General features: G+C 65.2%; 2 protein-coding genes across 12 annotated transcripts in view; both read right to left on the reverse strand.

The window, feature by feature from the left end:
* Nucleotides 1–460: 460 nt before the first annotated feature.
* LOC129151596 (collagen alpha-1(I) chain-like) lies at nt 461–5089 on the reverse strand. The gene is made up of 6 exons (XM_054726881.1): nt 4998–5089; nt 4451–4611; nt 3695–3810; nt 3276–3385; nt 2758–2831; nt 461–2226 (listed from the first exon to the last, which is right to left on the reverse strand). The coding sequence occupies exons 1-6, from the start codon at nt 5087–5089 to the stop codon at nt 461–463; spliced, it is 2319 nt and encodes a 772-aa protein (XP_054582856.1).
* Nucleotides 5090–5379: 290 nt separating this feature from the next.
* CCDC187 (coiled-coil domain containing 187) overlaps nt 5380–25229 on the reverse strand; it is a 30091-nt gene continuing 10241 nt past the window's right edge. The window contains exons 5-19 of one of the 11 annotated variants that reach the window (XM_054727605.1): nt 23406–23540; nt 21951–22906; nt 21622–21716; nt 19796–20403; nt 19204–19291; nt 15307–15419; nt 12256–12326; nt 11791–11904; nt 11070–11191; nt 10860–10951; nt 9379–9464; nt 8746–8846; nt 7941–8025; nt 6916–7062; nt 5380–5628 (exon numbers count right to left, since the gene is read on the reverse strand). In XM_054727605.1, coding sequence (XP_054583580.1) covers nt 5461–5628; nt 6916–7062; nt 7941–8025; nt 8746–8846; nt 9379–9464; nt 10860–10951; nt 11070–11191; nt 11791–11904; nt 12256–12326; nt 15307–15419; nt 19204–19291; nt 19796–20403; nt 21622–21716; nt 21951–22906; nt 23406–23540 — 2981 coding nt within the window. In that variant the 3' untranslated portion in view covers nt 5380–5460. Of the gene's footprint in view, nt 5629–6915; nt 7063–7940; nt 8026–8745; nt 8847–9378; nt 9465–10407; nt 10491–10859; nt 10952–11026; nt 11192–11790; nt 11905–12255; nt 12327–15306; nt 15420–19203; nt 19292–19795; nt 20404–21621; nt 21717–21950; nt 22907–23405; nt 23541–25229 lie in introns of those variants that run through there. The other 10 variants (XM_054727603.1, XM_028127142.2, XM_054727606.1 and 7 more) reach the window with 10 other exon arrangements.

Consider the following 25229-nt stretch of genomic DNA (forward strand, 5'->3'; position numbering starts at 1 on the left):
AGTGCTTCCCCCAAAGCCTCTCTTCTCTCGGCCTTCGCTGATGACGCAGTCCTGGCACGTGGTCACCTCAGCCAGGCGATGTGTTTGTGCCCTGGACCTCTTCCCCTCTCAGCTCCTTAGGACGGTTCTCCCCAGAGTCCAGGACCTTCCGTGGCCGGCCTGACGCCCCACAGCCTTCTAGCTCCCGTCTCTCCATCTCTCTGGTCTGGGTCGTCTTTGAGAGCCAATGGAAATGCTGGGCCTGGCGCCCAAACACGCACACAGAGCCCCGTTTCAGCTGGCCAAGCAGCCAACGTCCAGTCTCAGGCCCACATCCGATGACCATCTACATGCCTGCTTATGCTAGGGAGTCCAGGCTTCCTGAGGCTCTAGCACACGCACACGCACACGCACACGCAAGCACAGGCACACATGATCACACACAATCACACAATGATTCATGGATGTCTCTGTAGGCCACCTACTCTTTCCTGAGGCCTGTCTTTCCAGGACTGCCCAGCGGCTGCCCCATGAGGCCTGGGACACGGCCGGCACCTGCCAGCTCTCCTGTCCCTGGGCTGCCCGGTGGGGCCAGCTCCGAGAGCACAGCCAGCGTGTCGCACAGGATCCTTCTGCTGAGCTGGGTGGAGACCAGATCCACCACCTCTGCCCTGCCCCCACCGGGGCCCACGCAGGGGCCCCCGTCCAAAGCAGGAGCTGACTCTCCCTGCCAGGGGCCAGCCAGCCCTGTGTGGCCAGCCGTCAACAGTGCTGGCAGGCCCTCTCCAGCCTCACAGGCCTCTCCGGACAGTGTTGGGGGCTGCACAGACTGCCATGGGGGCCCGACCAGGGCATTGCCCGCCCCCTCACACCAGGGGGACCTGAGCCAGCCGACAGGTTCAGACCACTGGTCCCCCACAACCTGGTTCCTCCCAGTAGAATGTGATTCGCCCAGTTGGTCCCCGAGGCTCCTGCCCTGTGCACCTGCCGCCAGGCAGAGGCTGGCCTCCTGGGGCCCCAGGGACGGGGCCTCAGACAAGGAGGGTAACTCCCAGGTGCTGGTGGAGGCGTCTTCGGGTGGGGAAGGGAAGTCCTCGGAGGGGGGGCTGGGGGTGGCCCCACTGCCTGCTGGGAGGGCGGGAGGCAGAGGAGCTGCCCTGTGTGTGGAGGACGGGAGGTCGGCACTGCCGTAGGACAGCACCTCGTCCACCGGGGACAGGATCTCAGGCAGGACACTGCCCTCCAGAGCGGGGCTGGCCTCCCCCGGGACAGCGGGGGCTCCACTGCCCACGTGCCCAGGTGCCCGGCTCTCAGCCCTCAGGGCTGCCAGCACCCTGGGGGTTGCTGGAGGAGCCCGTGGGGGATTCCTGTCAATCTGTGGGCTCAGGTCAGCCTCCCGAGGCCCCTCTGGGCAGTCGGTGGAGGCCTGCAGAGGCCCCGTCTCTCCTTCTTGGCTGACACCGGCCCCTTTGGACCCCGAGGACCCCGAGGGAAAGGGAAGGGACAGGGCTGCGTGGCTGCAGGAAGGGGCACGGGGAAGGCATGCAGTGCAGGCAGCCTCAGGGCATGGCCAGCTGGCCTTCCCTGCATCTAATTCACTGGTCAGGCTCCCACCAGTTCCAGAAGCTTCCTGGCCCCCACCAGGGCCTGGGGAGAGAAGTGCCATGCTGGGTGCCCCTCCAACTTCCAGGTTGGAGGAGCCTCCAGCAGGGAAGGGCCGCCCTGCAGCTGGCTGGGCACCCGTGCCAGGCTCCAGTGGGCTCTCCTCATCCCAGACCTCGCTGGACGCCTCCGACAGCTCTGATCCGGACCCGGGCGAGGGGAGGTCGGGGCGAAGCTGTGGCTGGCCCGCCCGCAGGAGGCCTGGCCCTGACGCAGTGGGGGAGCCCCGCAGGGGACGGGCCCCACAGGCTGCCTGTCCTCCACCCCCGTGCAGCCCCCTGGAGGCTCCAACAGAGGACTCCCCGGATGAGCCCAGGACTGCGTCCGGGGTGTCCCCGGCCTCCCAGTCTGACAAGGAGGCAGAACTATCTGAGAGCTGGACCAGAATGGCGGACACTTTCTGGAACTCCTGGAGGGAGGGACAGGACAGGCTGCTCACGGAGGAGGGGGTGCGGGATCCCACTGATGACCCCGAGCAGGTCCCAGGAACAGACGCTGGCGGGGAGTCCAGGGCCGAGGGGGCGGGGAGCTGGGGCGGGGGGCTGCCCTGGCTCTGGGTGGGGGGCCTTGCCTCCTCAGCAGGAGCTACGGAGAGAAGAGAGGGTGGGGATGTCACCCACAGTCTCCACTCTGCCTCCCCTGCCACGCCCCCAGCACCAGGAGCGGCAGCAGCACACACCCCACTGGGTGGGAGCCAGTGCAGGAGACCTCAGAGCCAGTGGGTCAGAACCGGAAAGCCCCGATAGAGGCAGAAGAAGTGTCCGGCGGCACCCGTGGGCGGGCCTATGACCCTAGCGGTGAGCTCAGCTTTACCCACCCCACAGGAAGTGAGTCACCTCGGCACGGACTGTCCTCAGGGGCTCGAAGCCGCAGCTGTCGTTAGAGACAGACTGGCTGCCTCTGCCTGTCCTGCCTTTTGAGAGTGGATGTTCCAACAGGGGGTCCACCTCCCGTCTTTTACCTGCCGATCGGGACCGCGATGGGAGGGGGAGGGGGTGGCCCCCAAGCCCGGTGGCAGGAGAGGCTGGCTGTGACTTAGAAGTAGCCTTGGGTGACCTTAAGTGGGAACTCGATGGTCCTGGTGCAAAGGCAGGGGACCCGGGCGGGGGGCATCACCTGGACAGGTGGTCAGCTGGGTGGCTTCCTGCCAGGAGTGGGGGTGGGGGTCCTCCTGCCAACAGGTCTCTGTTCTGAAAACACATGGTAGACAAGTCTCCAAGCACCTCCCAGCCTCCTCGGGGCTCAGGGTCTCTGCAGGGGGCCTTCGACTACCCCAATGGGAGGGGGGGAGGTTGCCCCCAGAGCACAAGGATCCCTGTCTTTAGGGGGTTCTGGCCTCAGTCCCCACTGCAACAGGGAGCTGGGGGGGACGTGCTCCCTGGAGGGGCCCCTCCTGCTGCCCCCACCACTGGCTCTGGGGCTGATTCACTGAGTAGCATCCTTATTTCAGAATCGGGAGTGTATGGGGTGGGCTGGGGGTGCCCAGGGCCCAGGCCAGTTGCGTGGGGCACCAGGAGTGAGTGAGGGTCCCCCAGCGAGAGCCCGGGGAGCAATGGCTTAACCACCTCCACACCTCGGGTCCCACCCCTGCCCGAGGGTCCCCTGGGCCCAGGTAGCCCCCGCAGACCCCACACCTCTGCTCCTCTGACCACTGGCCTTCCATTTCGGGGGCCTCCCTGCCAGGGCTGCTGGCAAAGCCCAGCTCCAGCTCTGCCCCGACTCGGCTTGCGCTGCCTTCAGCCACCTGCTGGAAACACGTCGGAGAAACGCCACATTCAGGGTGTGGCGCCTCCGCCCACACTGGTCCCCGTCCCTCAGCTGTGGGGGGAGCACCTGTGCTCTGGTGGCCACGGGAAGGAACAAGGACCACCTGCCCACTGAGGGCCCTGGAGACCCCACGCTCCAGGCACCCTCCTCCCAGTGGGCTCCAATGGACCCAACAGACAGGCCACCGGACAAAGTCTGTCCTGTCGACTCCTTCACCTGATGGACGAGGTCATCCCCCCAAAAGCCACATGGCAGGGTCGACAAAGCAAGGCCGGGCCCCACTCACGCTGGCTTCCCGGGGGCTGCAGGGCCCCCCTTGTCCCCGGGAGCTCCGTGCATGGCTTTCCCTCAGAGCCCAGGTCTCCGCTGTGGACGAGGGGCTGGGGTTGGGCTGGGGGTCTCCTGTGAGGCAAAGAGACCATCAGTGCTGACGGCGGGAGCACAGGACAGAGACACGTGTCCAGGGACTCTGAGGCCACGTGAAACCTCCTAGAATGCCAAATAGTGCAGCCCTTGCTTATCTGGGCTCCCGTGAGTTCAGCACCCATGGCTGCTGCTCCTGAAAGTGGTTGTGGGAGAGCTGCTGATATGAGTGCCAGGAACCGTTTGAGAAGAAGGCGGGGCAAGGGCAGGCCTTGGCCATGCCCAGGTCAGCAGAGCGGGGACAGAGTGGGGACACGGGACCCACAGGAGGGACTCACGTCTGTCCATCATCGCCTTCCTAACCTTCCTTCCACCCTGGCCTGGCGGGTGTGGGACACCAAGGCACGGAGGTCCTAGGCCCCCAGCCTTAGGGAGGGAGCTATCTGGCTCAAGCCCAGGCCTTGGAACCTCTGCCAGCAGGATCACTGCCCTGCGGTCACGGCCCTCGGTGAAGGCCGAGGCATCGTGGGTCACCCAGAAGAACCCAGGGCTACCGTGACTCTGATGGGCGACACCCAGGCACAGTGTCCTGAGCAGAGACCAGCCGGCACCGGCCAGAGTGACTGTCTGTCCTCTGACTGCCGCGATCCCTCTCCCCCGCCCCCTGCCCCGTGGTTACCTTGGCCCATTTGGCTGCCGCTCTCCACCAGCCCTTCCTGGGCGTCCACCCAGCCATCGGCTGTGGACGTCTCCTCTCCCCAGGCTGGCCTTGGGGGCCACAGGTGGACGTCCGAAGCTGCAGTTTCTCTGGGGGCTGTCCCATCCTGCTTAGGGACAGGGCTGCAAAGCAGTGCAGAGGGTGTGACTGCCTGCCCAGGCCCCACTCTCCGCGGTGCCCAGCCGGCCACAACTCTCCACACGCGGAACTCGCAGCACGTCCGGGGCAGCTGGGGTCGGTGGCCAAGTGGCCAGTGCACAGGCAAGGAAAGATAGGCCCTGGCCCCTCCCCACTCAGCAGCCCCCATGCACAGAGCATTGTCCCCAGTGGGGTCACTGCTGGGGGGTGACAGGGCACGGGGCACAGTGCTGGGCGTGGTGGGGGAGACGCCCATCTGTTCCCTGGCACAGAGCACGTGCTCCATCAAGACCCCTGCGTGGAGAGTGACCGCTGGCATGTGGCGTGGCCCTGTGTGCCCAAGCTGGGCCCACTGAGCTCTGGGAGGCACCGTGGGTCGGAGGCCTGGACGCCATGCAGGCTTGGCACGCTGATGCCAGCACCAAGTGGCCCCCGTCGCAGCCGCAAGGAGGTGGCTGGCATCCCGACTCCTGGTTTAAGGGCAATGCCTGCCGGCAGGCCAGCTCCAGAACATTCTGCCATTCTCTGCGGGCAGCCTGGGGTTACTTACGCTCCCTGTCTTCCACGCACCTGCTACAGCTGCTCCTCCCCCAGGTCCCCCTGAGCATCTCCTAGGATCACACTCACATTGGGTGCGGACAGGGCTGGGGTCCCTGGGCCATCCTCTGCCCGCCCAGCCCTACAAGCAAGCCCGTGGCCCACGAGGGCAGTCAGGACCCAGGACTGGCGCGTGATGGTGACGTGCGTTTAGGTCAGTCCCAGTGAGTTTTATTTGGAAAGAGCTCCCGGAGGGAGGAGAGGGCGAGCACAGGGCCAGGGCTGCCCATGACGACTCACGGCGGGACTCTCGGGCTCTCGGGGCTCCTCCAGGGGCCGTGGGCGGAGGGGCTGCGGGGCCTGAGTGGTGTCGGGGAGCATGATGAGGCCTGCGCAGGCCCCACTGGCTGCTGGCTTGTCTCAGAGCCCCACTCCCAGGTGGCCTTGGCTTCGGGGCTGGAACCCTGGGAGAAACCACAGAGAGTGAGCCGGCGAGCACACCCCTGGTCCCTCTCCTCTTCGGAAAGTGGACGGCGTGCTCACCTGAGTAGGCACCTGGCTGACCCCGTGTGCCCCCCCTCTGACCCCGTGTGCCCCCCTCTGACCCCGTGTGCCCCCTCTGACCCCGTGTGCCCCCCTCTGACCCCGTGTGCCCCCCTCTGACCCCGTGTGCCCCCCCTCTGACCCCGTGTGCCCCCCTCTGACCCCGTGTGCCCCCCTCTGACCCCGTGTGCCCCTCCTCTGACCCCGTGTGCCCCCCTCTGACCCCGTGTGTCCCCCCTCTGACCCCGTGTGCCCCCCTCTGACCCCGTGTGCCCCCCCTCTGACCCCGTGTGCCCCCCTCTGACCCCGTGTGCCCCCTCTGACCCCGTGTGCCCCCCCTCTGACCCCGTGTGCCCCCCTCTGACCCCGTGTGCCCCCCTCTGACCCCGTGTGCCCCCCCTCTGACCCCGTGTGCCCCCCTCTGACCCCGTGTGCCCCCCCTCTGACCCCGTGTGCCCCCCTCTGACCCCATGTGCCCCCCTCTGACCCCATGTGTCCCCCCTCTGACCCCGTGCGCCCCCTCTGACCCCGTGTGCCCCCCTCTGACCCCATGTGCCTCCCTCTGACCCCATGTGTCCCCCCTCTGACCCTGTGCACCCCCTCTGACCCCGTGCGCCCCCCTCTGACCCCGTGTGTCCCCCCTCTGACCCCGTGCGCCCACCCTCACAGGAGCTTGAGCCCCGGTGCTAATGTGCAGACACCAGGCCAGAGCAGGACTGGCTGGGCCCACACCCTCGTCTGTGTCAGCCGCCCTGGGTGCCCCTCCTACAGGCTGGCCGGGGGCAGGCAGCACACCTGCCTGGTGGCCAGCCCACCGTGCACCTGCTAACCCACACCAGGTGCGTCATGGAGCCCAGCTCATTCCATCCTCCTGCAACATTCCCAGCTTACAGAGAACAGCCACCGCCCACCCACGTCCGCGGCCTCCTCTCCAAGGAGCCCCAGGCCACGCGCTTCCTCCGGCCTCAGGTCCTCTCCCACGACCACAGGGGTTTGGCTCCTCTTCCAGGGCCTGGCCAGGGCCACCTTGCCCAGGAGACCTCCTTGGGCCCCCCAGTAAGCAGCCGCCCCACCTGCCCTCCATCTGTACCCCCAGGGTTCCTGTCCTCCCTGGATGTTTTTACAAGGGACTTGCACATCCTGCAAAGCCCCTGGCGACAAGCACCTCCTGCCCACAACGGAGCCTCCAGCCCAGGGTGAGTGCCCACCTGCAGCAGCTGGGCCGTGGCCAGGAGCTCCTGCCGCAGGCGGGCCACGGCCCTCTGCACCGAGAGGACGTGCCGGTGGTGCCGCAGGAGCAGGGTCCTCTCCTGGCACGAGAGCAGGCGACTGCTGCCCGGGCGTCGGGTTTCCCTCTGAACAGGCAGAGGAGGAGAAGTCAGCCGTACCCCGACCCGGCACAAAGGCGCACGTGGAAAGGGAACCCCCGACAAACGGACTCGGGCACTGGTGGGGGCGCCCTTCGCCTCTCCCACGCCCTCCTGCTCCTCCTGTGCACTGGCTCCCTTGGGCTTTGCCAACATCAGGCTCCAGCAGGAAGCAGGAGGGAAGGGGGTGCTTGTCCCTGTGCCCCCCAAGGCTGGCTGCACCCCTGTTCTCCCCGTGCAGCTCTTCCTCTAGGTCTGGGCATGGCACCCACGTCTCAATTCGTCCCTTGGTTACATGGTCCCCATTGGCCTCGGACCCCGCTGTCTCCGAGAGCACACACCTCAGCAGAGAAGCCCTGCCCAGGCTTGGGTCCTGCACCCCCACCCTGGGAGGTGGTGCCCCAGGGGTCATGACCCCTGACCCCCCTGACCCCCATCTCCACCTGCAGCACAAGAATCCCGGTGTGGGGGCGGCCCCGGGCCCTCCAGCCAGGCCTCTCAGGTGGGAGACTGCAGTCAGCCCTTGGCAAGGCCTGTTCCGTGGGCCCCTCATTGCCATGTGATACCTGGACCCTTCTAAGCCCTCTCCATGGTTCCCGGGTCGAGCCGTGCCCTACAGATGGTGTGTCTTGCATTTTTCTGCCTGGGTCTCTTCCTGTCTCTCCCCCTCTCCGCCCCCGCCCCCCCACGAATTGCCTTGCACCTGCCCTCCACCTCCCCCGTCCAGACAGGCCATCGAGAGCAGAGATGAGAAGGCAGGCAGCCTGGGGTGTGGTGAAGGCTCGGGAATTCAGGAATGCTCCAGCTGTGGTCACATGACCACTTTGTGTTCACCAACTGCCCACGCCCAGGTCAGACGGCCTTACCTGCCCCTGCTCAAGGCTGCTGAGGCCCTGAGGCTGCTTCTCGGCCAAGACCAGCGCGGCCTCGCTGCCCTGGCTGCCTGGACACCTGGGTGATGGCAAGAAGGACACCCTCAAGCCTGGCACATGGATGTGAAAACCAGGCACGGCCAGCCCCGGCCAGCCAGGTGCACCTGCCCGCCCTCCCCCCGCCAACTCCCCACAGCAGGTCACAAGCAGGAGCAGCCGTGGGTGGGCTGCTGGGGAGCCTGGGGATGGCCCCAGCCAAACTCACTGTTCCCCACCCCCTCACGACCCCTTTTGTGTCTGAGATGAAGCACCCGGAGCCCCAGCCCAGCCCAGGGCCTGTGGGGAAGGGGTGGGTGTGGCACGGACGCCCACAGCCGGACCCTCGTACACGGCAGTGAGGTTCTCAGCTGGGAAACCTCTTTGGGGCCAATGTGGCAACATCGAGAAGCTGAAGAAGTGCGTTCTCACTGCGGGGTTCCCTTTAAGGAAGTGATGTCCTGGGTGAGCACTGCCTGTCGGAGGCCCGTTGTGGGGCTGGTGAACGAACTGGCTAGTTCTCTGCGCTGGGCGCCCTGGACGTGGTAGCGTTACCAAGGGACATGGACAAGTGTCCTGACTTTTAAGTGAACACTCGGGCCACAGTCTGTGCTGCTGACGGCTGATGCTGCTTAAGTAGCCACGTGCACACCTCCCTCAGCAACAGCCGGGAAGGCAGACGGGAAAGTAGGCAGAGGTCACCTCAGAGAGTGAACTGGGGGTGGTTTTGACACTGGAGCCGGGTGGCTAAGCGCATGCTCACCTTTGCCACTCCATCCAGGCTGGCTCCCAGCTCGTCTTCGCCTGCACGGCCTCCTCACGCAGGCGCAGCAGCTCTTCCTCCCGCGGGCTCCGCCCCAGCACCTGGGCAGGAAGCAGCAAGAGCTCCGGGACTGGCTCCCCTGTGGCGGGGCAGACTGAGCCGGAGGCCTCATCGCCGCCTGCCTAGCTTCCGGGCTGCTCCCAGACCGGCCTCTCCCAACGGGAATGGAGCCCAGCCCAAGGGAGCAGGCCAGCAGCTCCAGGAAGCCCACCTGGACGGAGCCCCAACTGAACCCCGAGGGCAGCTGGGGTCTCATCACCGTGGCCTGTGCCCAGCCCTGACCCAGTCCAGGCCCCTGTTTGTGCTCCAGGGGGTCTGAGAGCCCGGCCACCCACTCTGCAATGCCTGCTCTCACCCCCACCCTGAGTGGAAGGAAGGGGCCTGGGCGGATGTCAGCTGGAAGGGTGGGGGATGCCATGGCAGGGAGAGCCTCCCCCAAGCAAGGCCCCCCTGGAGAACCCTGGGTGCAGGCTCCAGAGAGGCAGCTGAGGGAGGATTGGGGTCTACCACTGGCTGCCAGTGCCTCCCCTGCACCCCTCTCCTATGCTCTCCCCCTGGGGTGTCTCCCTGTACCTGGTGAACAGGGTGGTCCCAAGGGTAGAGCCTGGCCAGGGGCAACTGGGATGGGGCGTGTCCTGGCTCCGGTTCCTGCAGGGGCGCTGAGGGCAGAGAGAAAGCGGCAGGGCTGGGCCCCGAGGGGCTCCAGGGCTGCTTCTACGGGAGGGCCCAAAGGTGGGATGTCGGCAACGTGATGCCCCATCCACACAGCTGCACGCCAGCCACGAGGCCATGCCAAAAGGAATCGCTGTCACTTTGACTGGCATGAAGTTCTGGTGTGTGAGCCCACTGACCGTGCAGAAACCCAGACCCAGGTAGAGGGGTTCGGGGTGCCTGGGCCCAGCTGCTCCACTTCCACAGACGGGGAGACAGAGGCCCAGAGAGAAAGAATGGCCCTTTTGAGGTCCAGCACCAGCAGGTGGGTAACAGCAGAGCCCACACTCCCAGCTGAGGCAGGTGTGGCCACGGATGCCACTCTCCGCCTTCGGTGCTGGGTGTGATGGGAAACGGACCCTGTGCTTCTAAGAAGGTCATACGAGGCCCTGGCCTCTGCCAGGAGAGCGTCAAGGGGATTGGAATGTGGATTTAATGTCCCACTGAGAAAAAACAAAAAAGTATGCATGCGGATGTATACATACAGACACACATGTTCCCACACACACGTTTACATGTTCCCCCCCACACACACACGAAAGAACAGTTTTCCAGACACATCAGGCAACACTGCACACTCATCCCTGAGAGACAAAAGCCAGGCAGGTGAGACCTCTGGTTGTCACAGCCACCTGCCCAAGAGGTTCTTGCTGCAGCTCGGGGAGGGGAAACTGAGGCAGAGCCAGCAGACACCTGGTAGAGAAGAGGAGCTGCGAGTCTGGAGAGACGGAGGCAGCCAGAGCTGGTGGGCTGAGCATCAGGAAGAAGAGAGGCCTGGAGACTGTGGCCTGTCCCCTCGTCCCGGAGCCATTGGTGGTGCCCGCGGGGAACCCTGGTGCCCGGGAATGAAGCACCGGAGGACCAGACGCCGAGGAGCATGTCCGTCCCCACCTGCCAGGCTCAGAGCCTCACGATTCTGGGTCTCGGGCAGAGTACACAAAAGCTAAAAGACATGGTCACCAGCGAACAGCGCCCTAAAATGTTAAAGGAGATCCTTCAAGCAGCAGGAAAATGATGCCAGAGAGGAAGTCAGCTCTCCAGTGAGGGATGGAGAGCAGTGGATAACGGTGCCCACCGAGCCCGCCTGCTGTCTTCCCCCAGTCACCCAGGCCCATGGGTGCCCAGCTTGCGCCCACGAGCAGGAGCAGTGGTGCCCGGGCCCAATCGTGGTTCTGGCATCAGATGAACTTAGTGTCAAGTCCCGGCTCCACCCTTCTTGTGTGGCCTCAGGCAATCCCTCCATCCCTCTGGGCCTCTCCAGGGTGTGCCTGACTCAGTTCCCTCGGGTCCACGCAGGGAGCATGGCTGAGCACGTGGAGAGGGCTGGTTCTGAGGACTCTCACCCGCATAGGCTGACTGGCCGGCCGGCCTCTCCCGTCCATCCTTGGGGCCCCATGAGGGCGCAGCAGCGTCTCTGCCCAGGGGCGGCTGGGACCTGCCAGGTGAGGAGGCGCTGGGGACTCCCTCCAGCAGCACCAGTACCTCGCCTGTCCGAGACCCCCCACCTCACCTTCCACGTTGGGCGGGCGCCACCGTCCTGGCCTTGGACGCACCTGGATCTGGCCGTCACAGCGCTCCAGGGGGGCTTCAGATCCGGGCCCGCCCACAGCCGCAGCCCCTCCAGCTCTGGTGCTGCTCCTGGCCTGGCCTGGGTCTTGCGCTTCTCCATCCGCCTCTGTGAGGACAGATGTGCGTGTGGAGGATTAAGGGCAACCTCCCAGCCAGTGGGCCTGGCCAGGTGCCTGGAGGGGGCTGGATGGGGGAAGGGTGGCAGGTGTCCAGCAGACACAGTCAGGCCAGGGACGGGCCTCCCACAGTGGTGGGGGTGTGGACAGCCAGGGTGGCTTTGGAAGGCTCCTGGGGAACGGCAGTCGCCCAGCAGGAAGAGGGGGAGAGAGAAAGGGAAATGGGCTAGGTGTGTCTGTGCTTGTGGGTCTGAGGGCATGTGCATGAATGCATGCACGCACACACACACGCACATATATACAGACACGTGCACACAGACACATGCACAGAGACACACCTGGTTGCTCTCCTGGGAACGCCTCCCTAAATGGCTGCATAAGAATATCCACCAACAGTCCCCAGACACAGAGAAGAGTCACCTCGGAGAAGGCTCGTCCCGTCCGACCAGATCATGACATCACCCTCCTGGTCCTCACCCTGCTGGCCCCAGGGGTGCTCTCTGTACCACCTCGACCACCAGCGCTGCCCGTCTGCTGGGGCTGAACATGCAGGCTCAGAGGGGCAGGCATGGGGCATAGCCAGGCTCACCGCCAGCCTGTGTTTAGAGAGCAGCTCATCGAGGGCCTTCTGGGTCTCCCAGACCTCCAGCTCCGCCCGCTGCCGCAGAAGGGCCAGGGCCTGCTCCTGCTTCTGCTGGTCCAGCTGCAGGGAGGGCCCAGCCTCAGGTCCCTGGCCCCAGCCTGCTCCCCCGCCCTCCCCCCACACTTTAACAAGAGGGCAAGGGCTGCCACCTCCGAGAACAGGAGGGGCCCCCAAAGGACCCCAGTCTTGGCAGGGACCCTCCCCCCAGTTCCCTGTGCCCTGGGTGTTCTGGGCCAGTCTGACTGTCAGCCTCTCCTTCCTTCCTCCCAGCCTCCCCCCGAAGGCTGCAGCTGTAAACCCTGCAGTTCCTCGCTTCAGAGCCTCTTCTGCTCAGCTTCCTGGGGGCAAAGGCTACGCCCCATCACCTCAAACAGAAAAGGCCTGAAGGGACACAGCGGGGGTGGGACACACCTTCAGGGCCTGGAGGAAGCTCAGGGACTTCTGCTGGAGGTCTGAGAAGTGCCTGCCAGGCTCCTGCTGACCTGCAAGCACAGGAGGGACAGCTGAGTGCCTGGGCCTCCACGTCCACTCAACCTCCGGCTCAGCCTCTCGCTCCGACCTGCAGGGAAGGGAGTCCAGCCCCTACCCCCACATCCAGGGAGGGTGGGAGAGGCCGCAGCCAGAGGAGGGGACAGACGCTGCTGCCTCCCCTCGACACCCAGGGGCTCGCTTGGCCTGACCCAGCCACGTTCCCCCACCCCCACCCCCACCCTGACCCTGCAGGGGTGACAGCATGGTGCCACCAGACAGGGCTCACTTGTCATGGGTTTGTGGGTGACCTGGACCAAACCACCAGCCCCCCAGAGCCTCCTTGGGGAGCAGACCACTGGCACAGCTCCTGGACCAAACCACCGGCAGGGGTCCCTGGGTCAGTCGCTGGGCTTCCTCCGGAGCACGAGCATGGAAACCGCCGCCTCCCGGGTGAGGAGTCCCGGAGGCAGCGGAGGCTGCTCCTCCTCCCCCCAGCCCTGCGGACACGGCCCTGGGGGCAGCCTGTGAGCTTCGTCCTCCCCCAGCCCCTGTCTCCTGTCCTGGGTCCTGGTGAGAGCTGGCAGGGGCTACGGAGGACTCGGCTTCCCTGGGGCCCGGGCCCTGGTCTGAGGACGGCAGAGCCTTCCTGGGACTCTCGGTCGAGCTCCTCAGTCATCGCTGGCGCTTGTGCCCAGAGGGGAGCATCCTTGCCCACCCTCTCCTTCCCGGGCGGAGCGGCTCTGCTCTTCTCGGTCAGAGCACGAGGTCGGAGAGCTGTGAGCAAGAGCTGATCCAGTTCGGGTGTTTCCACGGCAGCTGAGAAACTGAGGCACCAGCCTAGACGGGAAGCCGGGGCTCTGGCCACCTGGCGTGCGTGGAGCACTTGGGGCGATGCCTAGGGTCCCCCTCCTATCTGCACGAACCGGTCTCCTTGGGAACGAAGACACTTTCAGGAACTGGTTTGACATGTGTTCCGAGCCAGAGTTCCTCGAGAGGAAAATCCCCCGGCTTCTGTTGTGTCCCTGAGAGCTGAGTGAGAGAAGGTGCCGGTCCCTCACCCTGGCCGCTGCCCGGGCTCCCGCGGACCCTCCTCCAGGCCCTGGCCCTGCAGCCCGAGGAGAGGAGTTCCTGGTCACGTCTGGTCACACCAGCGTCCCTGAGCGGTCCCCAGGAAGCTCGGGGCTGTGACCTGGGAGAAAGCAAGCTGTCCCTGCCTGGCCTGGCCCTGGCCCTGGGTGGCCAAGCAGATGGCAGCCCCGAGACTTTCCGAGTCGCCCCACTGAGCAGAGGATGACCCTGCCTTACTCCCCAAGTCCCCTGGAGACGCTTGGTGAGGAGCTGGAGGCTGAGGATCCAGTGAGAGGTTTGGTAAGTGCCATTAGGATCGCTGGTATTAGTGATGGTGGTGGTGGTGGTGATGGTGACGAGGATGAGGCGTGCTCTCAGGTACGGAGTCGGGGGTCGGCCCCCAACCAGTGAGCAGCTGACGCCCGTCCCTGTCTGTCTGGGAGAGCCCTGTGTCTGAAGCCAGGGCTGTGCTGTCCCTCCTGGCGGCCACGGCCACAGCCACCGCGCTGCTCTGTGTGCACTGAAATCCACAGGAAATAAAGTGCGAAGTTCTTTAATGGCTAGAGAGCCCACCATTTAGACCATTTCCCTCATTCCAGAAGGTTCTGTCGGATGATGCCGTGTGAGGCGTTAGAAAGTAAGTTCTGTTGGGCAGCGCTGGCCGAGGCCTGTGAGTCCAGAAGGTTCTGTTGGACGGCGCTGCTTCCATTGGTAAATAAGGGAGCTGACCGACTCGGAGCTGGGTCTGAACCCGCTCTGCCACGGGCTGGTGGGAGATGAGCCACACAGACAGGTGCACAAGCAGGAGTTTGACGCCCACAGAGCAGGCAATGGCAGGTGAGTGACCCGCCGAGTGTTATCTGGGAGGCTCCCTGGAGGAGGTGTCTGACGGGAGCCCGGAGCAGGCCTCTGGGTTGTGTTCACCGCTGGTTCTGGCTACCTGAGCCCTGCCCTCAGCCACTCAGGCAGGAGCCACCCAGATTTCAAATGACTCCTGGGGCTGCCTGTGGCCCCAGGATAGAGACCCTGGCAGAGAATTCCAGGAGAGACGGGTGAGACCACGCCCAACTGCTCCCACCCCCAGAGAGGCAGGGCAGGGAGCGGCGCTGGTTGTGCTAGAAGCCCTGGCACCTGGCTGCCTAGGTCAGCCTGTGGACGCTGCCGGGCCCCGGCGACAGCTCAGCCCGCCCCGGCCAGACCTCAGAGGCTCAGGAGGCCGTTTTCAGGGAGGTGGGCAGCTCTGCCCTGTCCTTTCCCTGGAAGGCCCAGCAGGTGTGGGTGGGCCCCTGGAGCCCTGAGGCCCCCGTGGGCTGGGGAGGGGCAGCCTCCGCCCAGGTCCCTCCTTCCCTCTGCAGGCACCTGTGGAGGGGCAGCTCTGCCGAAAGGGCTGCCCGCGCCCGCTCTGCCCGTCCTCGCCCTGGCACCCACGCCCCCCACGGAATATTCCTCCAGGGAATGAGTCAGTGCGAACGCTCGCACTTCCAGACCCGATTTGTGTCTGCAGTTCAGGCGTTTTGTCCTTTCAGTGCCCGACGGCCCTCCCTGGGGGGTGTTGGGAGGCCCCTCTCTGCTCCTGGCTCTGGTCTCACACCCTCACCAGGCGGCGCTGCCCCACCCAGACACCACCCCACGTCCTGCCCCCACCACACGTGGCTGATACAAGCCCAGGGAGGCGGGGGCTGGGGTGCACGCCGGCTGCCTGTCCCTCGAAGCCAGTATCAGTCACAACAGAGCACAGAGAGGCGGCTGGGTCCCAAACCCTCCAAACACTTTAATACTAAAACATGGATGCTTTCCACTTAGAAAAGGGTCTCTACACGCGCAGGACCTCGCCGGAGCGGCAGGCCGTGGAGGGGGTCCCCGAAGGGCCTCCCCGGCCACCCAACCAGCCAGCCCAGGGCCTGTCCGGAGGCTCGCCCTTACCGCAGCTCTGCAGGGTCCAGGGCGTGACCAAGCCTGCCCCTCTGGCCGATGGTATCTCCTCCAGCCACAGGGAGCCACAGGTGGGGTCCGGCGGGGCTGGCACCTCGAGTGAGCTGGGGCACACAAACACGCATGTGAGCAGGTGGGGCAGGTGGGAGGCAGCTGGCAGGGCTGGGCTGGGAGCCCAGGCTCCCGGTGCCAGGAGGGCTCTCAGGTCTCACCGAGTCCAGGACAGGCCTGCGACCACAGGGCCAGGAGGGCGGAGTGAGCGGGTGGGCCTGCAGGTGCTGACGCCCCTGCTTGGTGGGGTCTCCTCTGAGAAGCAGTAACTGGGGCTCTGCTCTCAGCCCTGGGGGCCCAGCACCCCGCAGGAGTGCAGGCCTCTATGTCACCATGAGCACTGGGCCAGGATCCGAGTGCCCTTGGCCGCAGGCCACCGCTGCCCTGGGTGCTGAGCCTGTGCCTCCACGAGCAGCCTGTACTTCCTGGCACATGTCCACCAGCAAGTGGCTGAAGATGCCGGCTACACCCACCTGTGGCCATGGGGACGGGTGGGGCTTGGCCCCCTCCATCAGCCCTCGGGGCCCCGAGGCACAGGTGTTGGTGCTGCACCTGCCGTGTGGCAGCTGCTGTTCCGTATGACCTGTGCCCAGTCCCACCCATGGACGTGCAGGGAGGTGACATGGAAGGGGGTTCCAGAAAGAGCGAGCAGTCCTGGGGCTGAGCCCAGATGCTGAGGAGGCAACGGATGGGTCCAGTGGCTGATTCCCGGGTGACCTGGGGCTGCTGGAGGGGGCCCTCTGGGGGCGCAGGGCCATGAATGGGGCGGCAGGGGGGAGGGATGGGGCACTGCAGGGTCATCTCCAGGCTGCCTCTCGCTCCCTCCTCCCCATTCTGAACGTAGGGTGCTGGCTCCCCGAGCGGCTCCCCTCTGACGGTGGCAGGAAGGAGCGCAGCGGCTATGCAGCCAGGGCCTCCCTCACGCTCCAGGGCAGGGCGGCAGGCACTTCCCCCAGAGGAGTGGACGGTTCGCTCTGCGGGCCACACAGGCTCCATCTCTGTGGGGAGGACTCAAGCCTGCCCTTGGAGCACGAGAGCAGCCCTCCGATTGCCAGGTGCCAATAAAGCTTTATTTACAAGCACAGGCGTGGGCCGGGGGCTGTGGCTTGCTGACCCCTGGGATAGACTTCCTAGAGCAGTGGTCCCAAATTCAGTGTGCACCAGAGTCCCCGGAGGACTTGCAAAAGCACTGCCCACTGCCCACGCCAGCGGGTCAGATCCGGGAGGGCCGGTGGGCTAGTCAATGGGCTCCTGAGGCCAAGCCCTGGTCTGAATCTTGGCTTGCCCTCCCATGAGCCATGTGACCTGGGCAAATCCCTTCTTTCTGAGCCTCAGTTTTCCCATCTGTAAAATGGGGGTGAAAACACCTCCCCCGGAGGTGCTACATGGTGTGCGAGAAGTGCAGGGGCCTGAGCAGCCCCTTCCTTCAGAGATGCCAGATGGACGGCATCTCGCCACCGGCTGCCAGTGGCAGGCTGGGTGCCCCCCCACTGAGCGCTGTGGTCCCAGCTGGGAACAGAAGGGTGGAAGAGGTTGTCTCCTGTGGCCCAGGGGCCCCAAGGGTCCAGAGACGGGCCTCAGAGGGAAGCGGTGACCTTCAGCCCTGGGTGTGGGCAGCAGGAGCGGTAACCGGGGGCCTGGCCGTGGAAGCTGCATCCTGAAGGCTGGCTTAGAGGAGACAGCCGGCACTGTTCCTGAATGCTCCCGGGGCTGGCAAGCCCTGGGCTGTGACCCCACGCTCCAGCACGGGGCCACTGGGCAGACTAGCGAATGATTCTCACCTCTGCCTGTGGGACCTGGTCAGGGCTTCGGGGAGAGGGGCCCACGTGGGAAGGCTCTGAGACCTGGGACAGGCCCACGGGCCTTGCTGGCCATCTGCCTCAAGACACGCAGATGCAGGTGGCCTCCTTGGAGCCAGGCTTCCACACTAACCTCTCAGGACCCCCCCCCCCCCCCCCCCCCCCCCCGCTTCTGACTAGAGGGGAGCAGGTGTCCAGCCCAATGCTGCCCCCTTCTGGTAGGAATGTCCAATTCCACTGACCAGGCTCAGGCTGGGCCTGGGTAGGTAGGGAAGGGGGCAAGAGAAGACTCACCCCAAAGGACCAAACAGCCTCCCACTGGCGAGGCTAAGGGGGGCTTTAGGAAGGCAGGGTGGGTGGGGATTCCTGGGGTGACAGGCAGGGGAGGTGCACTAGGAGGGAAATGTCCCCAGAGGAGAGGAGAGGGGAGGGGAGGGGAGGGGAGGGGAGGGGAGGGGAGGGGAGGGGTTGAGGTGTTGTTGGGGGAATTGTGCCCCCATTTGAGGTAGATACATCCCCCCATTGCCAGGCTCTGAGACTGGCAGGGGGCATGCGACTCTGTTCAAGGTCAATAGCTAGAAGTACAGATCGGGGGTTTGCACAGCCCCACCTGGGGTGCCCTGGGTATCAGGACCCCGTCTCTCCAGAGACCTAACTGCCCGTCTGTAGTCTCCACTCCACGCTGCCCCAACCATAGTCCCACCTGCTGCTTAGCTCCGTGTTAGTCAGTTCTGAACCCTTCGAGGCCCCTAACGCCGGGTGCCAAGATGGCAGACCCTGTGGGGATGGGGCTGCTGGTGTCCTCCCATGGGCTCCTGGGGCTCTGGCTGATGCTGGTAAGAGGCAAGGCCAGCCCCCTGGAGGCCGCCTGCTGGCCTGTCCTCTCTGGAGTGCCCCTTGTCCTCAGCTCTGACCTGTCATGCGTGGGGTCCCAGAGGGCACATGGCTGCACACGGAGGGCACGTGTTGCTCACAGAGGGCATGTATTGCACATGGAGGGCACGTGGTTGCACATGGGGAAGGGGAGGCTAGAGACCACTGCCTCGGGCACTTCAGTCTCAGGACAGAGGGTGAGGGGGTGGGATGTGCCCAAGAACCTCCAGGCCACGCAGTGTGCCAGGGAGGAGGACTGGGCGGGACTGGGGATCACGAGGACACTGCTGGCCCCTGAGAAGGATGTAGGGGGCCTGCGCCCACTTTGGCGTCAGGAGATGCTGGGTGGTGGGGGGGAGCGATGGGCTGAAGGCACAGATCTTGGGGCTGCCAGGGGAGTCCTTAAGGGGGCTGAGCATGTGCCTGAACCCCAGACGATGAGAGGCCACAGTGCCCAGGAAGGTTACATTGGCAAGGAAGCAGCCCAGGCAGAGGGGGCGGTGGGAAGGACGCCCCTCCTGGTGTGGGGGAGTTGGGGCTGAGAGGGCTGGGGGCACACAGAGCAGGGACACGGCTACTGGGGGAGGATGGCCAGGCTCGGGGGGTGGATCCTGGGGTGAGGGTGGGGACTGCAGGAGGTCCCCAAAACCAGGCTCAGGCTGGACTGGCTGGATGGGAGGTGGGGCAGGCAGGGGCCCTGAGTACCCCAGCCTAGGCCGGTCAGTCTGCTACTGGACCCAGGGTCCCCTGTAAGGGGCCTGCATGACGTGGCTGCCAGAGAAGGCCGAGCCGCTGCTGGGGGTGGACGATACGGGAGGTGCAGGGCCTGTGGCCGGCTGGTCGTGAGGACTCAGACACGGATGTGGAACCGGATGCAGGTGCCCCTGCCTCAGTGTCCCCTGGGCAATCAGCCTGCCAAACACACCAGGGACACAGGAGAGTGTGGCCGACAGTGTCCCCTGGGCCAGGAGCCGTGCGGGGAGCAGGGGAGGGTGCATTGGGCTGCTCCGCACTCAGGCCCTGGGTCCGCCACAGAGGGGCAGGACCACTGCCTGCCCAGCCTCAGCGCTGCAGGTGCGTCAGGGGCTGTGTGGCCCCCCTGCCAGGCCTGGATGCAGCCCACGGCTCACAGCACGGCCGGACCCGAGGCTGCTTGTGGGCTTACCTCCCTGCCAAGGGGCCGAGGGCCTGGACGGAAGCCGTGTCTCTCGCCAGCCTCCGGTCCAGCTCCAAACATCCATCCTCCATGGATCCTTTGGAGACATGGGCACCCGGACGTCACTTCCCAGGTGTGGGCACCAGGGAGGAGGGGAGCGAGGCTGGTGGGGAGCGAGGGAGGTGGGAATGAGGAGGGAGGGGGAGAGGGGAGGGGGAGGGCGCCCGCCCCACAGCAGGAGGCTCCGGCAGTCTGTTTCAGTGCCCCCTTCTCCTTCTGGCCTGGCTTAGGGAACAGGGCGGGGAGGTGACAGGCACACAAGCCTCAGGACCAACCTCACCCCTCCTCCAGCCAGAGCCACGCACGGCAACAGTGCAGCTGACGGGGACCTATGTGCCCATCCCATTGCCAGGACGTCCCCTACACCACCTTCTCGGTGACAACAGCTGCGACATTGCCAACATATCCCCACTTGGGAGAAGAAACCGAGGGGCAGGGGAAAGGGGGGCTCCCTCGGCCGCCGACAGGGCTGCGGTCAGCATGGCCCACGGGCAGGCCTTAGCTGGGGCGTGTGGGGCTTACCGGAGGCGCGCGGGCTTACCTGGGGGCGAGTAGGCCAGGTGGCCCCCGGGGCTCACGCTCCTCCGCTGCTCCCAGCCAGGACTCCACAGCAGCGTCTCTCCGTCGGGCAAGCAGGCGGGAGAGAGAAGCAGCCTGGCACGCACGTCCGCCCAGCGCCAGGGAGACCCTCTGCCCGCGTCGGGCACCACGGTTCGGGGGCAGGCTGGCACGGCGGGCTTGGGGGCGCCAAGGCTCGGGGGCAGGCTGGCACCGCGGGTGCTGGGGCGTGAGGGCGGCAGGTTCGAGGGCAGGCCCTCCAGAGTGCCCGCTGCGTCCGCCCCAAGCAGCTTGGCGGTCAGGAGGTCGATGCGCTGCTTCAGGACGTTGGCCATGGTCTCCAGGGCCTGCAGCCGGGCCTGCTTGTAGCGGAAGTGCAGCGGGCCCCGCGTGCCCAGGCGCTCCGCCTCCTCGGGGCCCAGGTAGATGCACAGCCCCGGGCGCGGGGGGTGGGCAGTCAGGTCCTGGAGCTTTAGGGGACCCGAGGGGGAGCCAGCAGACGTCGGCAGGGGAGCGCCCACCCAGCCTTCCTGGGGGCCTCCTGTCTGCAGAGGCTCATGGTTCAAGGCTCGGTCCAGACACAGGCAGAAGCTGTGGGGACAGAGGTGCGAGGGTCAGGGAGGCCCAGCACGGCCTTCCTCTGCTGCCTGTACGCGTCCAGTGGCATGTGTGAAACATGTGTGTGTGAAACACGCATGTGCAGGCGTGAGTATGGCAGTGCTTCTGGGGCAGACCCGGGGGTGCTCACGGGGTCCGTGTTTGCTGGGGGCTGGTACGGAGCAGCCATATGCCCGCCGGCCACTGTTAGAGCGAGGACAGCCGGCGGCGGCTTCAGACGTGCCGCCAAAAACAGACAACAGGAGACAGAGGTAGATTGGCTGCTTCGAAGTGAAAAGCCTCCGCGCATCAAAGGACACAACCAACAGAGAGACGGCGGCCGAGGGCACGAGCGGAACTCAGAGGCCCTGTGGCCACAGGGTTAGGACCAGGCTGTAGAGAGAGCTCCTGCAGCTCAACAAGAAACCAGTAACTCCACCGAACACAGCCAAGGGCAGAGTGGTCCTTCCTCGGAGACGGAAGCCACCGACAAGCACATGCGAAGAAGCTCAGCGCCAAGGTCACCGGGAAACAAACAAAACCACGTGAGGCCCCACCTCACCCACAGGACGCCGCTGTGAACAAAACAAGGAAACGTCGCGAGGATGTGGAGACGGGAACCCTGGGCGCTGCCGGTGGAATGGACCGGGTGGGACAGATGAGGCGTGGCCGCTGTGGAGAACAGTGGCGGTTCCTCAGAAGGCCAGCGTGGGGCGACCCCGTGACCCAGCAGCCCCACGCTGGGTCCAGGCCACAGGCCTGAGTGCAGGGTCCGAGACGCACACCATGTTCCCAGTCCAGCTTCCACAGCAGCCAGAGGTGGACACACGCGTGTCCCCTGAAGAAAACCAAACCTGTCCACCTGCAGGGGAATGCCATGGAGCCTGGAGAAGGCAGGCAGTCCTGACCACGACACGCAGGGACAGACCCAGAAAACGTGCTCTGAGAGAGGAGCCTGAACACGGCCAATGCCCAGAACACATGAATGCGCAGGAGGGAGATGGGGTGCAGGGGAGGGTGGGCTAATGGGGTGTGGTTTCTCCTGGGCGATGGAAGGGTTTGGAACCAGCAGGCTCTGGTTGCACAGTGAAAGCGCTAAATGCACTGACTGTTCACGGGGAGTGGCGACCTTGATGTGGTATGAGGCTCCCTCATGAGGTGGCCAGGCTGTGCGGCCCAGGGCCCAGGAAGTGCTGCCCCCCTGATACCCACCTGCCCGGGGCCTCCTGGTCCCCCAGCACCATGCCGGAGGTCACCTTGCTCCACTGCTGCGTGGGTGACCCCCCACTCCCGGGCGCGTCCTGGCCCTGGAACAGGCGGATGCAGTCAGAGTCTCACCCAGACTCTGACAACCTGGCTCTGGGCTGAGCTGGCCCTGGCCCCGGGGCCTCACCCCTCCGTCTTTCCTCTTTAGGGGCTGGTACGGAGTCAACGGGATCCCTCCAGAGCCCGGTCACACCCGGGGGCAGACAGGCCCTGGGGCCCTGGGGGTGGAAGCCGTGGCTGAGCTGGTCCACACCCCTCCACAACCCGGTGCCTACCCTGAGCGGTGCTGAGTGTGGGACGAAGGTCACGATGCTGGGGGTCGTCTGGGAGACCAGGGGGAAGGCCTTGGTGGGGCCGGCCCTCCCCCGCACGGCCTCCCTCTGCTGCCTGTACACGTCCTGCAGCCGCTGGCTCCGCAGCTCCTGCGCCTGCGCGGCCGAGGCCTTCTCCTCCAGGACCTGCTGCTGGCGCGCCAGGGCCTTCTGGCGCATGAACTCCCGCAAGGACGCAGGGCTGTATGGGTGGCCCAGCGACCCCCGGGGCTTTGGGCAGGGCGGCGGCAGCCGAGCCTCCTTCTCCTGCCCAGGTGCCAGCTGAGAGGTGCTCTGGGCGGGCCTGGGCCAGGGGTGGGCTCTGCCCTGGACTGGGGCGCTGGCCCTTTTCACGAAGGAGGCGCTCCAGGGCCGCTGGGCGGGAGGGCTCCAGGGTCCTCGGGGAGAGGCCTCCCAGTCATTGCAGGGGGCCCTGGCCCTCTGCCCGGCCGAGGCACTCCGGGGCCTCTCAGGGGGGCTCCCAGGCCTCTGGAAGGTGGGGTCCCGTCCTTGGGGGAACCAGGTCCTCTGTGGAGAGGACTCCCTCCTGGTCGAGGCGCCCCAGTGCTGCTCAGTGGAGGCGCTCCTGGCACACTCTGAGGAGGAGCAGTGCACCCCCTTTGCCGGGCCCTGAGAGCTCCTGCGGGGGGCGGCCCGCACATCCGGGGCACTCCAGTGGCCCTGGGGCCTCCTCCCGGCCAGCTGCCGGCGCTCCTGCTCTCCCCTGCGGCGATGGTCCTGGGCCAGCTCCAGCCCCGCTTGGATTTGCCGGCGGAGGTCCTGCAGGACGGCCATGGCCGACTGGATGCTCCCGGCCTCGTTGCAGGACGCCAGGTTGGGCATGTGGGCAGACACCTGGGGGTCACTGCGGACGGCGGCTGGACGGAGTGTCCGGGGGTCAACAGGGTCTTCTGTGTCTCCTGCAAAGACAGGCAGTCACTGGGGGCGGACCTGCAGGGCTCAGAGGCACCCCACCCCCGCCCCGGGGAGTCCCCTGGTCTCTCTGCTCATCCCTGACTCACAGAAGCCCTGAGGGGCAGGTGCCACCTCAGGTGCTGTGAGGCTGTGCCTGGCACCTGGTGAGCACTGAGCACACGCTGCGGAACGGGTGTCTGGGAGGACCCCAGGTCGGCACTCGCCCTGCTCCCCTAAGTCAGGAAAGCCGAGACAGCCGTGCCCAGCCTTCCTGGAGCCAAAGGGGTGCCTTTCAGGGACGGAAACCCTGACCTCCGGCTTCTAAATAGGACGGTTTCCCCAAGTCCCCGTCTGGTGGCGAGTTTGCAGGGCATTGGCCCGTCACTGGGGGGCGCTGCTCTGGCACCGATGCCCCCTCCTTCCCGGCGGCATGGGGCCCACGCCCACCCAGATTCGGCAGTAGAGCAGGGGGAGCCCGCGCGCGCACGCGGAGGCACAAGGTACCTAATTCGGTGGTGGGGGCCGGCGCTCCTGAGGGGGCCTTGCTCTGGAGCCTGGGGAGGGCGGGAGGGGGCCCGAGCAGCCCCCGCACCAGGGCTTGTCCTTTCCTCCAGGCGTAAACACCAACCAACTCAGAATCTTAAACAGAAAACACACACAGAGGCTCCGAAAGCTGTCCCGGTGGGAGGGCAGCGGCTCCGTGCAGCCTGGGAGACCAGTTCACGTGACAGCAGGGGCGGGGACAGCAGTGGGCGGGACGTCCTGCCTCCTGGAAGGGCTGTTTCAACACTTGCTGCCTGGATTGGGGAAGGGGCGGGTCGCTGGGCAGGACTTCACGAGGGCACTGGTAGGAGCCTTCTGGGGCCTGGGCCACGGCGGGCAGAAGGCAAACGGAGCCAGTGTGCATGTGAGTGTGTGCAGGGGAGGTGGGGACAGGACCCTGGCCTCCTGGCTCAGCCCGCCTTCCTCTGCTGGCTCTCCCCGCACCCGCCCTGACACAGCCCACTGCACCCAGAGCCACACATTCCAGCCCTCCCTCCGGGGCCCTTGATGGTCCTCAAGTGCCCCCTCAGGACCTTGCTTGGCCACCTTGCTTGATACCTGGTCTCCCCGCGCCAGAGGAGGGGCCAGGTGAAGACAGAGGATGGCTAGGTAAGGAAGGAGGAGGGGTCCTGTGAGGATGGAGGAGGGACAACATGAACACGGGAGTGTGGCCTCGGGGTGTGGCCATGTGGTCATGGTTGTGATCGTATGATCATGGGTTGCAGTTGTGGATGAAACAAGGCCACATGCTAACCTGACTAGCTCAGCAAAGGCTGGTATGGCAGTTCTGCAAACTCTAAGACCTAAAGTAACCACAAAGGATGGTCTCAAATTAAACTTTTTAAAATAAAAAGCAGCCTTAGCTAGTTTTACTTGGTGGATAAAGCGTCAGCCTGTGGACTGAAGGGTCCTGGGTTAGATTCTGATCAAGGGCACATGCCTGGGTTGTGGGCCTGATTCCCAGTGGGGGGTGTGCAGGAGGCAGCCAATCAATGATTCTCTCATCATTGATGTTTCTCTCACTCTTCCTTCCTCTCTAAAATCAATAAAAGATCCTATCTAATAAAAGAGTAATATGCAAATTAACCATCATTCCTCTATACTCACCAGCCAGCCCACCAGCCACACCCATCAGCCAATCAGAGCAAGTATGCAAATTAACCCAACCAAGATGGCTGCAGCCATAGAGATCTGGAGGGAGGCTTGTGTTTCCCTGGCAATGGAGGAAGCCAAGCTTTCCACACACTGTGGTGGGCCCAGGCCTCCACTCAAGGGTATAAACTTTCAATTATAGAAGGTAAATAAATTCCAACAGAAATGGTGGCATTTCTGTTTTGTGCACTGAACTGGAAGAGCAGGAGGCTAGGGTTGCCCCGGGTAATGGAGGAAGCCAAGCTTCTGCAGCCCTGGCCGGCCTAGGCCTCCACTCCAGGCTACAAAGTTTCAATTATAGAAGATACATGAATTCCAACAGAAATGGCTGCCACCACTCAGCAAGCAGGAGGCTTGGCTCCGCTCCAGGCTACAAAGTTTCAATTGTAGAAGATCAATAAATTCCAGATACCAGGTCCTCCGCTTGGGTCGCCAGCGGGCGTGGCCGGCCTGCAAACCACCACAGGCCCCTCGCCCAGGCCACCCCACGCCCCAAGGGAATCCCCACCCTGATCCGGGACACCCTTCAGGGCAAACCAGCTGGCCCCCACCCATGCACCAGGCCTCTATCCTATCTAATAAAAGAGTAATATGCAGATTGACCATCACTCCCAACACACAAGATGGCTGCCC

This window comes from Eptesicus fuscus, chromosome 15, assembly GCF_027574615.1.
Source record: "Eptesicus fuscus isolate TK198812 chromosome 15, DD_ASM_mEF_20220401, whole genome shotgun sequence".
NCBI lineage: Eukaryota > Metazoa > Chordata > Mammalia > Chiroptera > Vespertilionidae > Eptesicus > Eptesicus fuscus.

Excerpts from the sequence above, each read along its gene's own strand:
- LOC129151596 (XM_054726881.1), bottom strand. The coding sequence starts at position 5,089 with ATGCCAGCCACCTCCTTGCGGCTGCGACGGGGGCCACTTGGTGCTGGC. Across the intron at positions 4,612-4,997 it reads GTCCAGGCCTCCGACCCACG|CCCTGTCCCTAAGCAGGATG; the intron begins GTGCCTCCCAGA and ends ACTGCTTTGCAG. Across the intron at positions 2,832-3,275 it reads CAGTGGTCAGAGGAGCAGAG|AACAGAGACCTGTTGGCAGG; the intron begins GTGTGGGGTCTG and ends ATGTGTTTTCAG.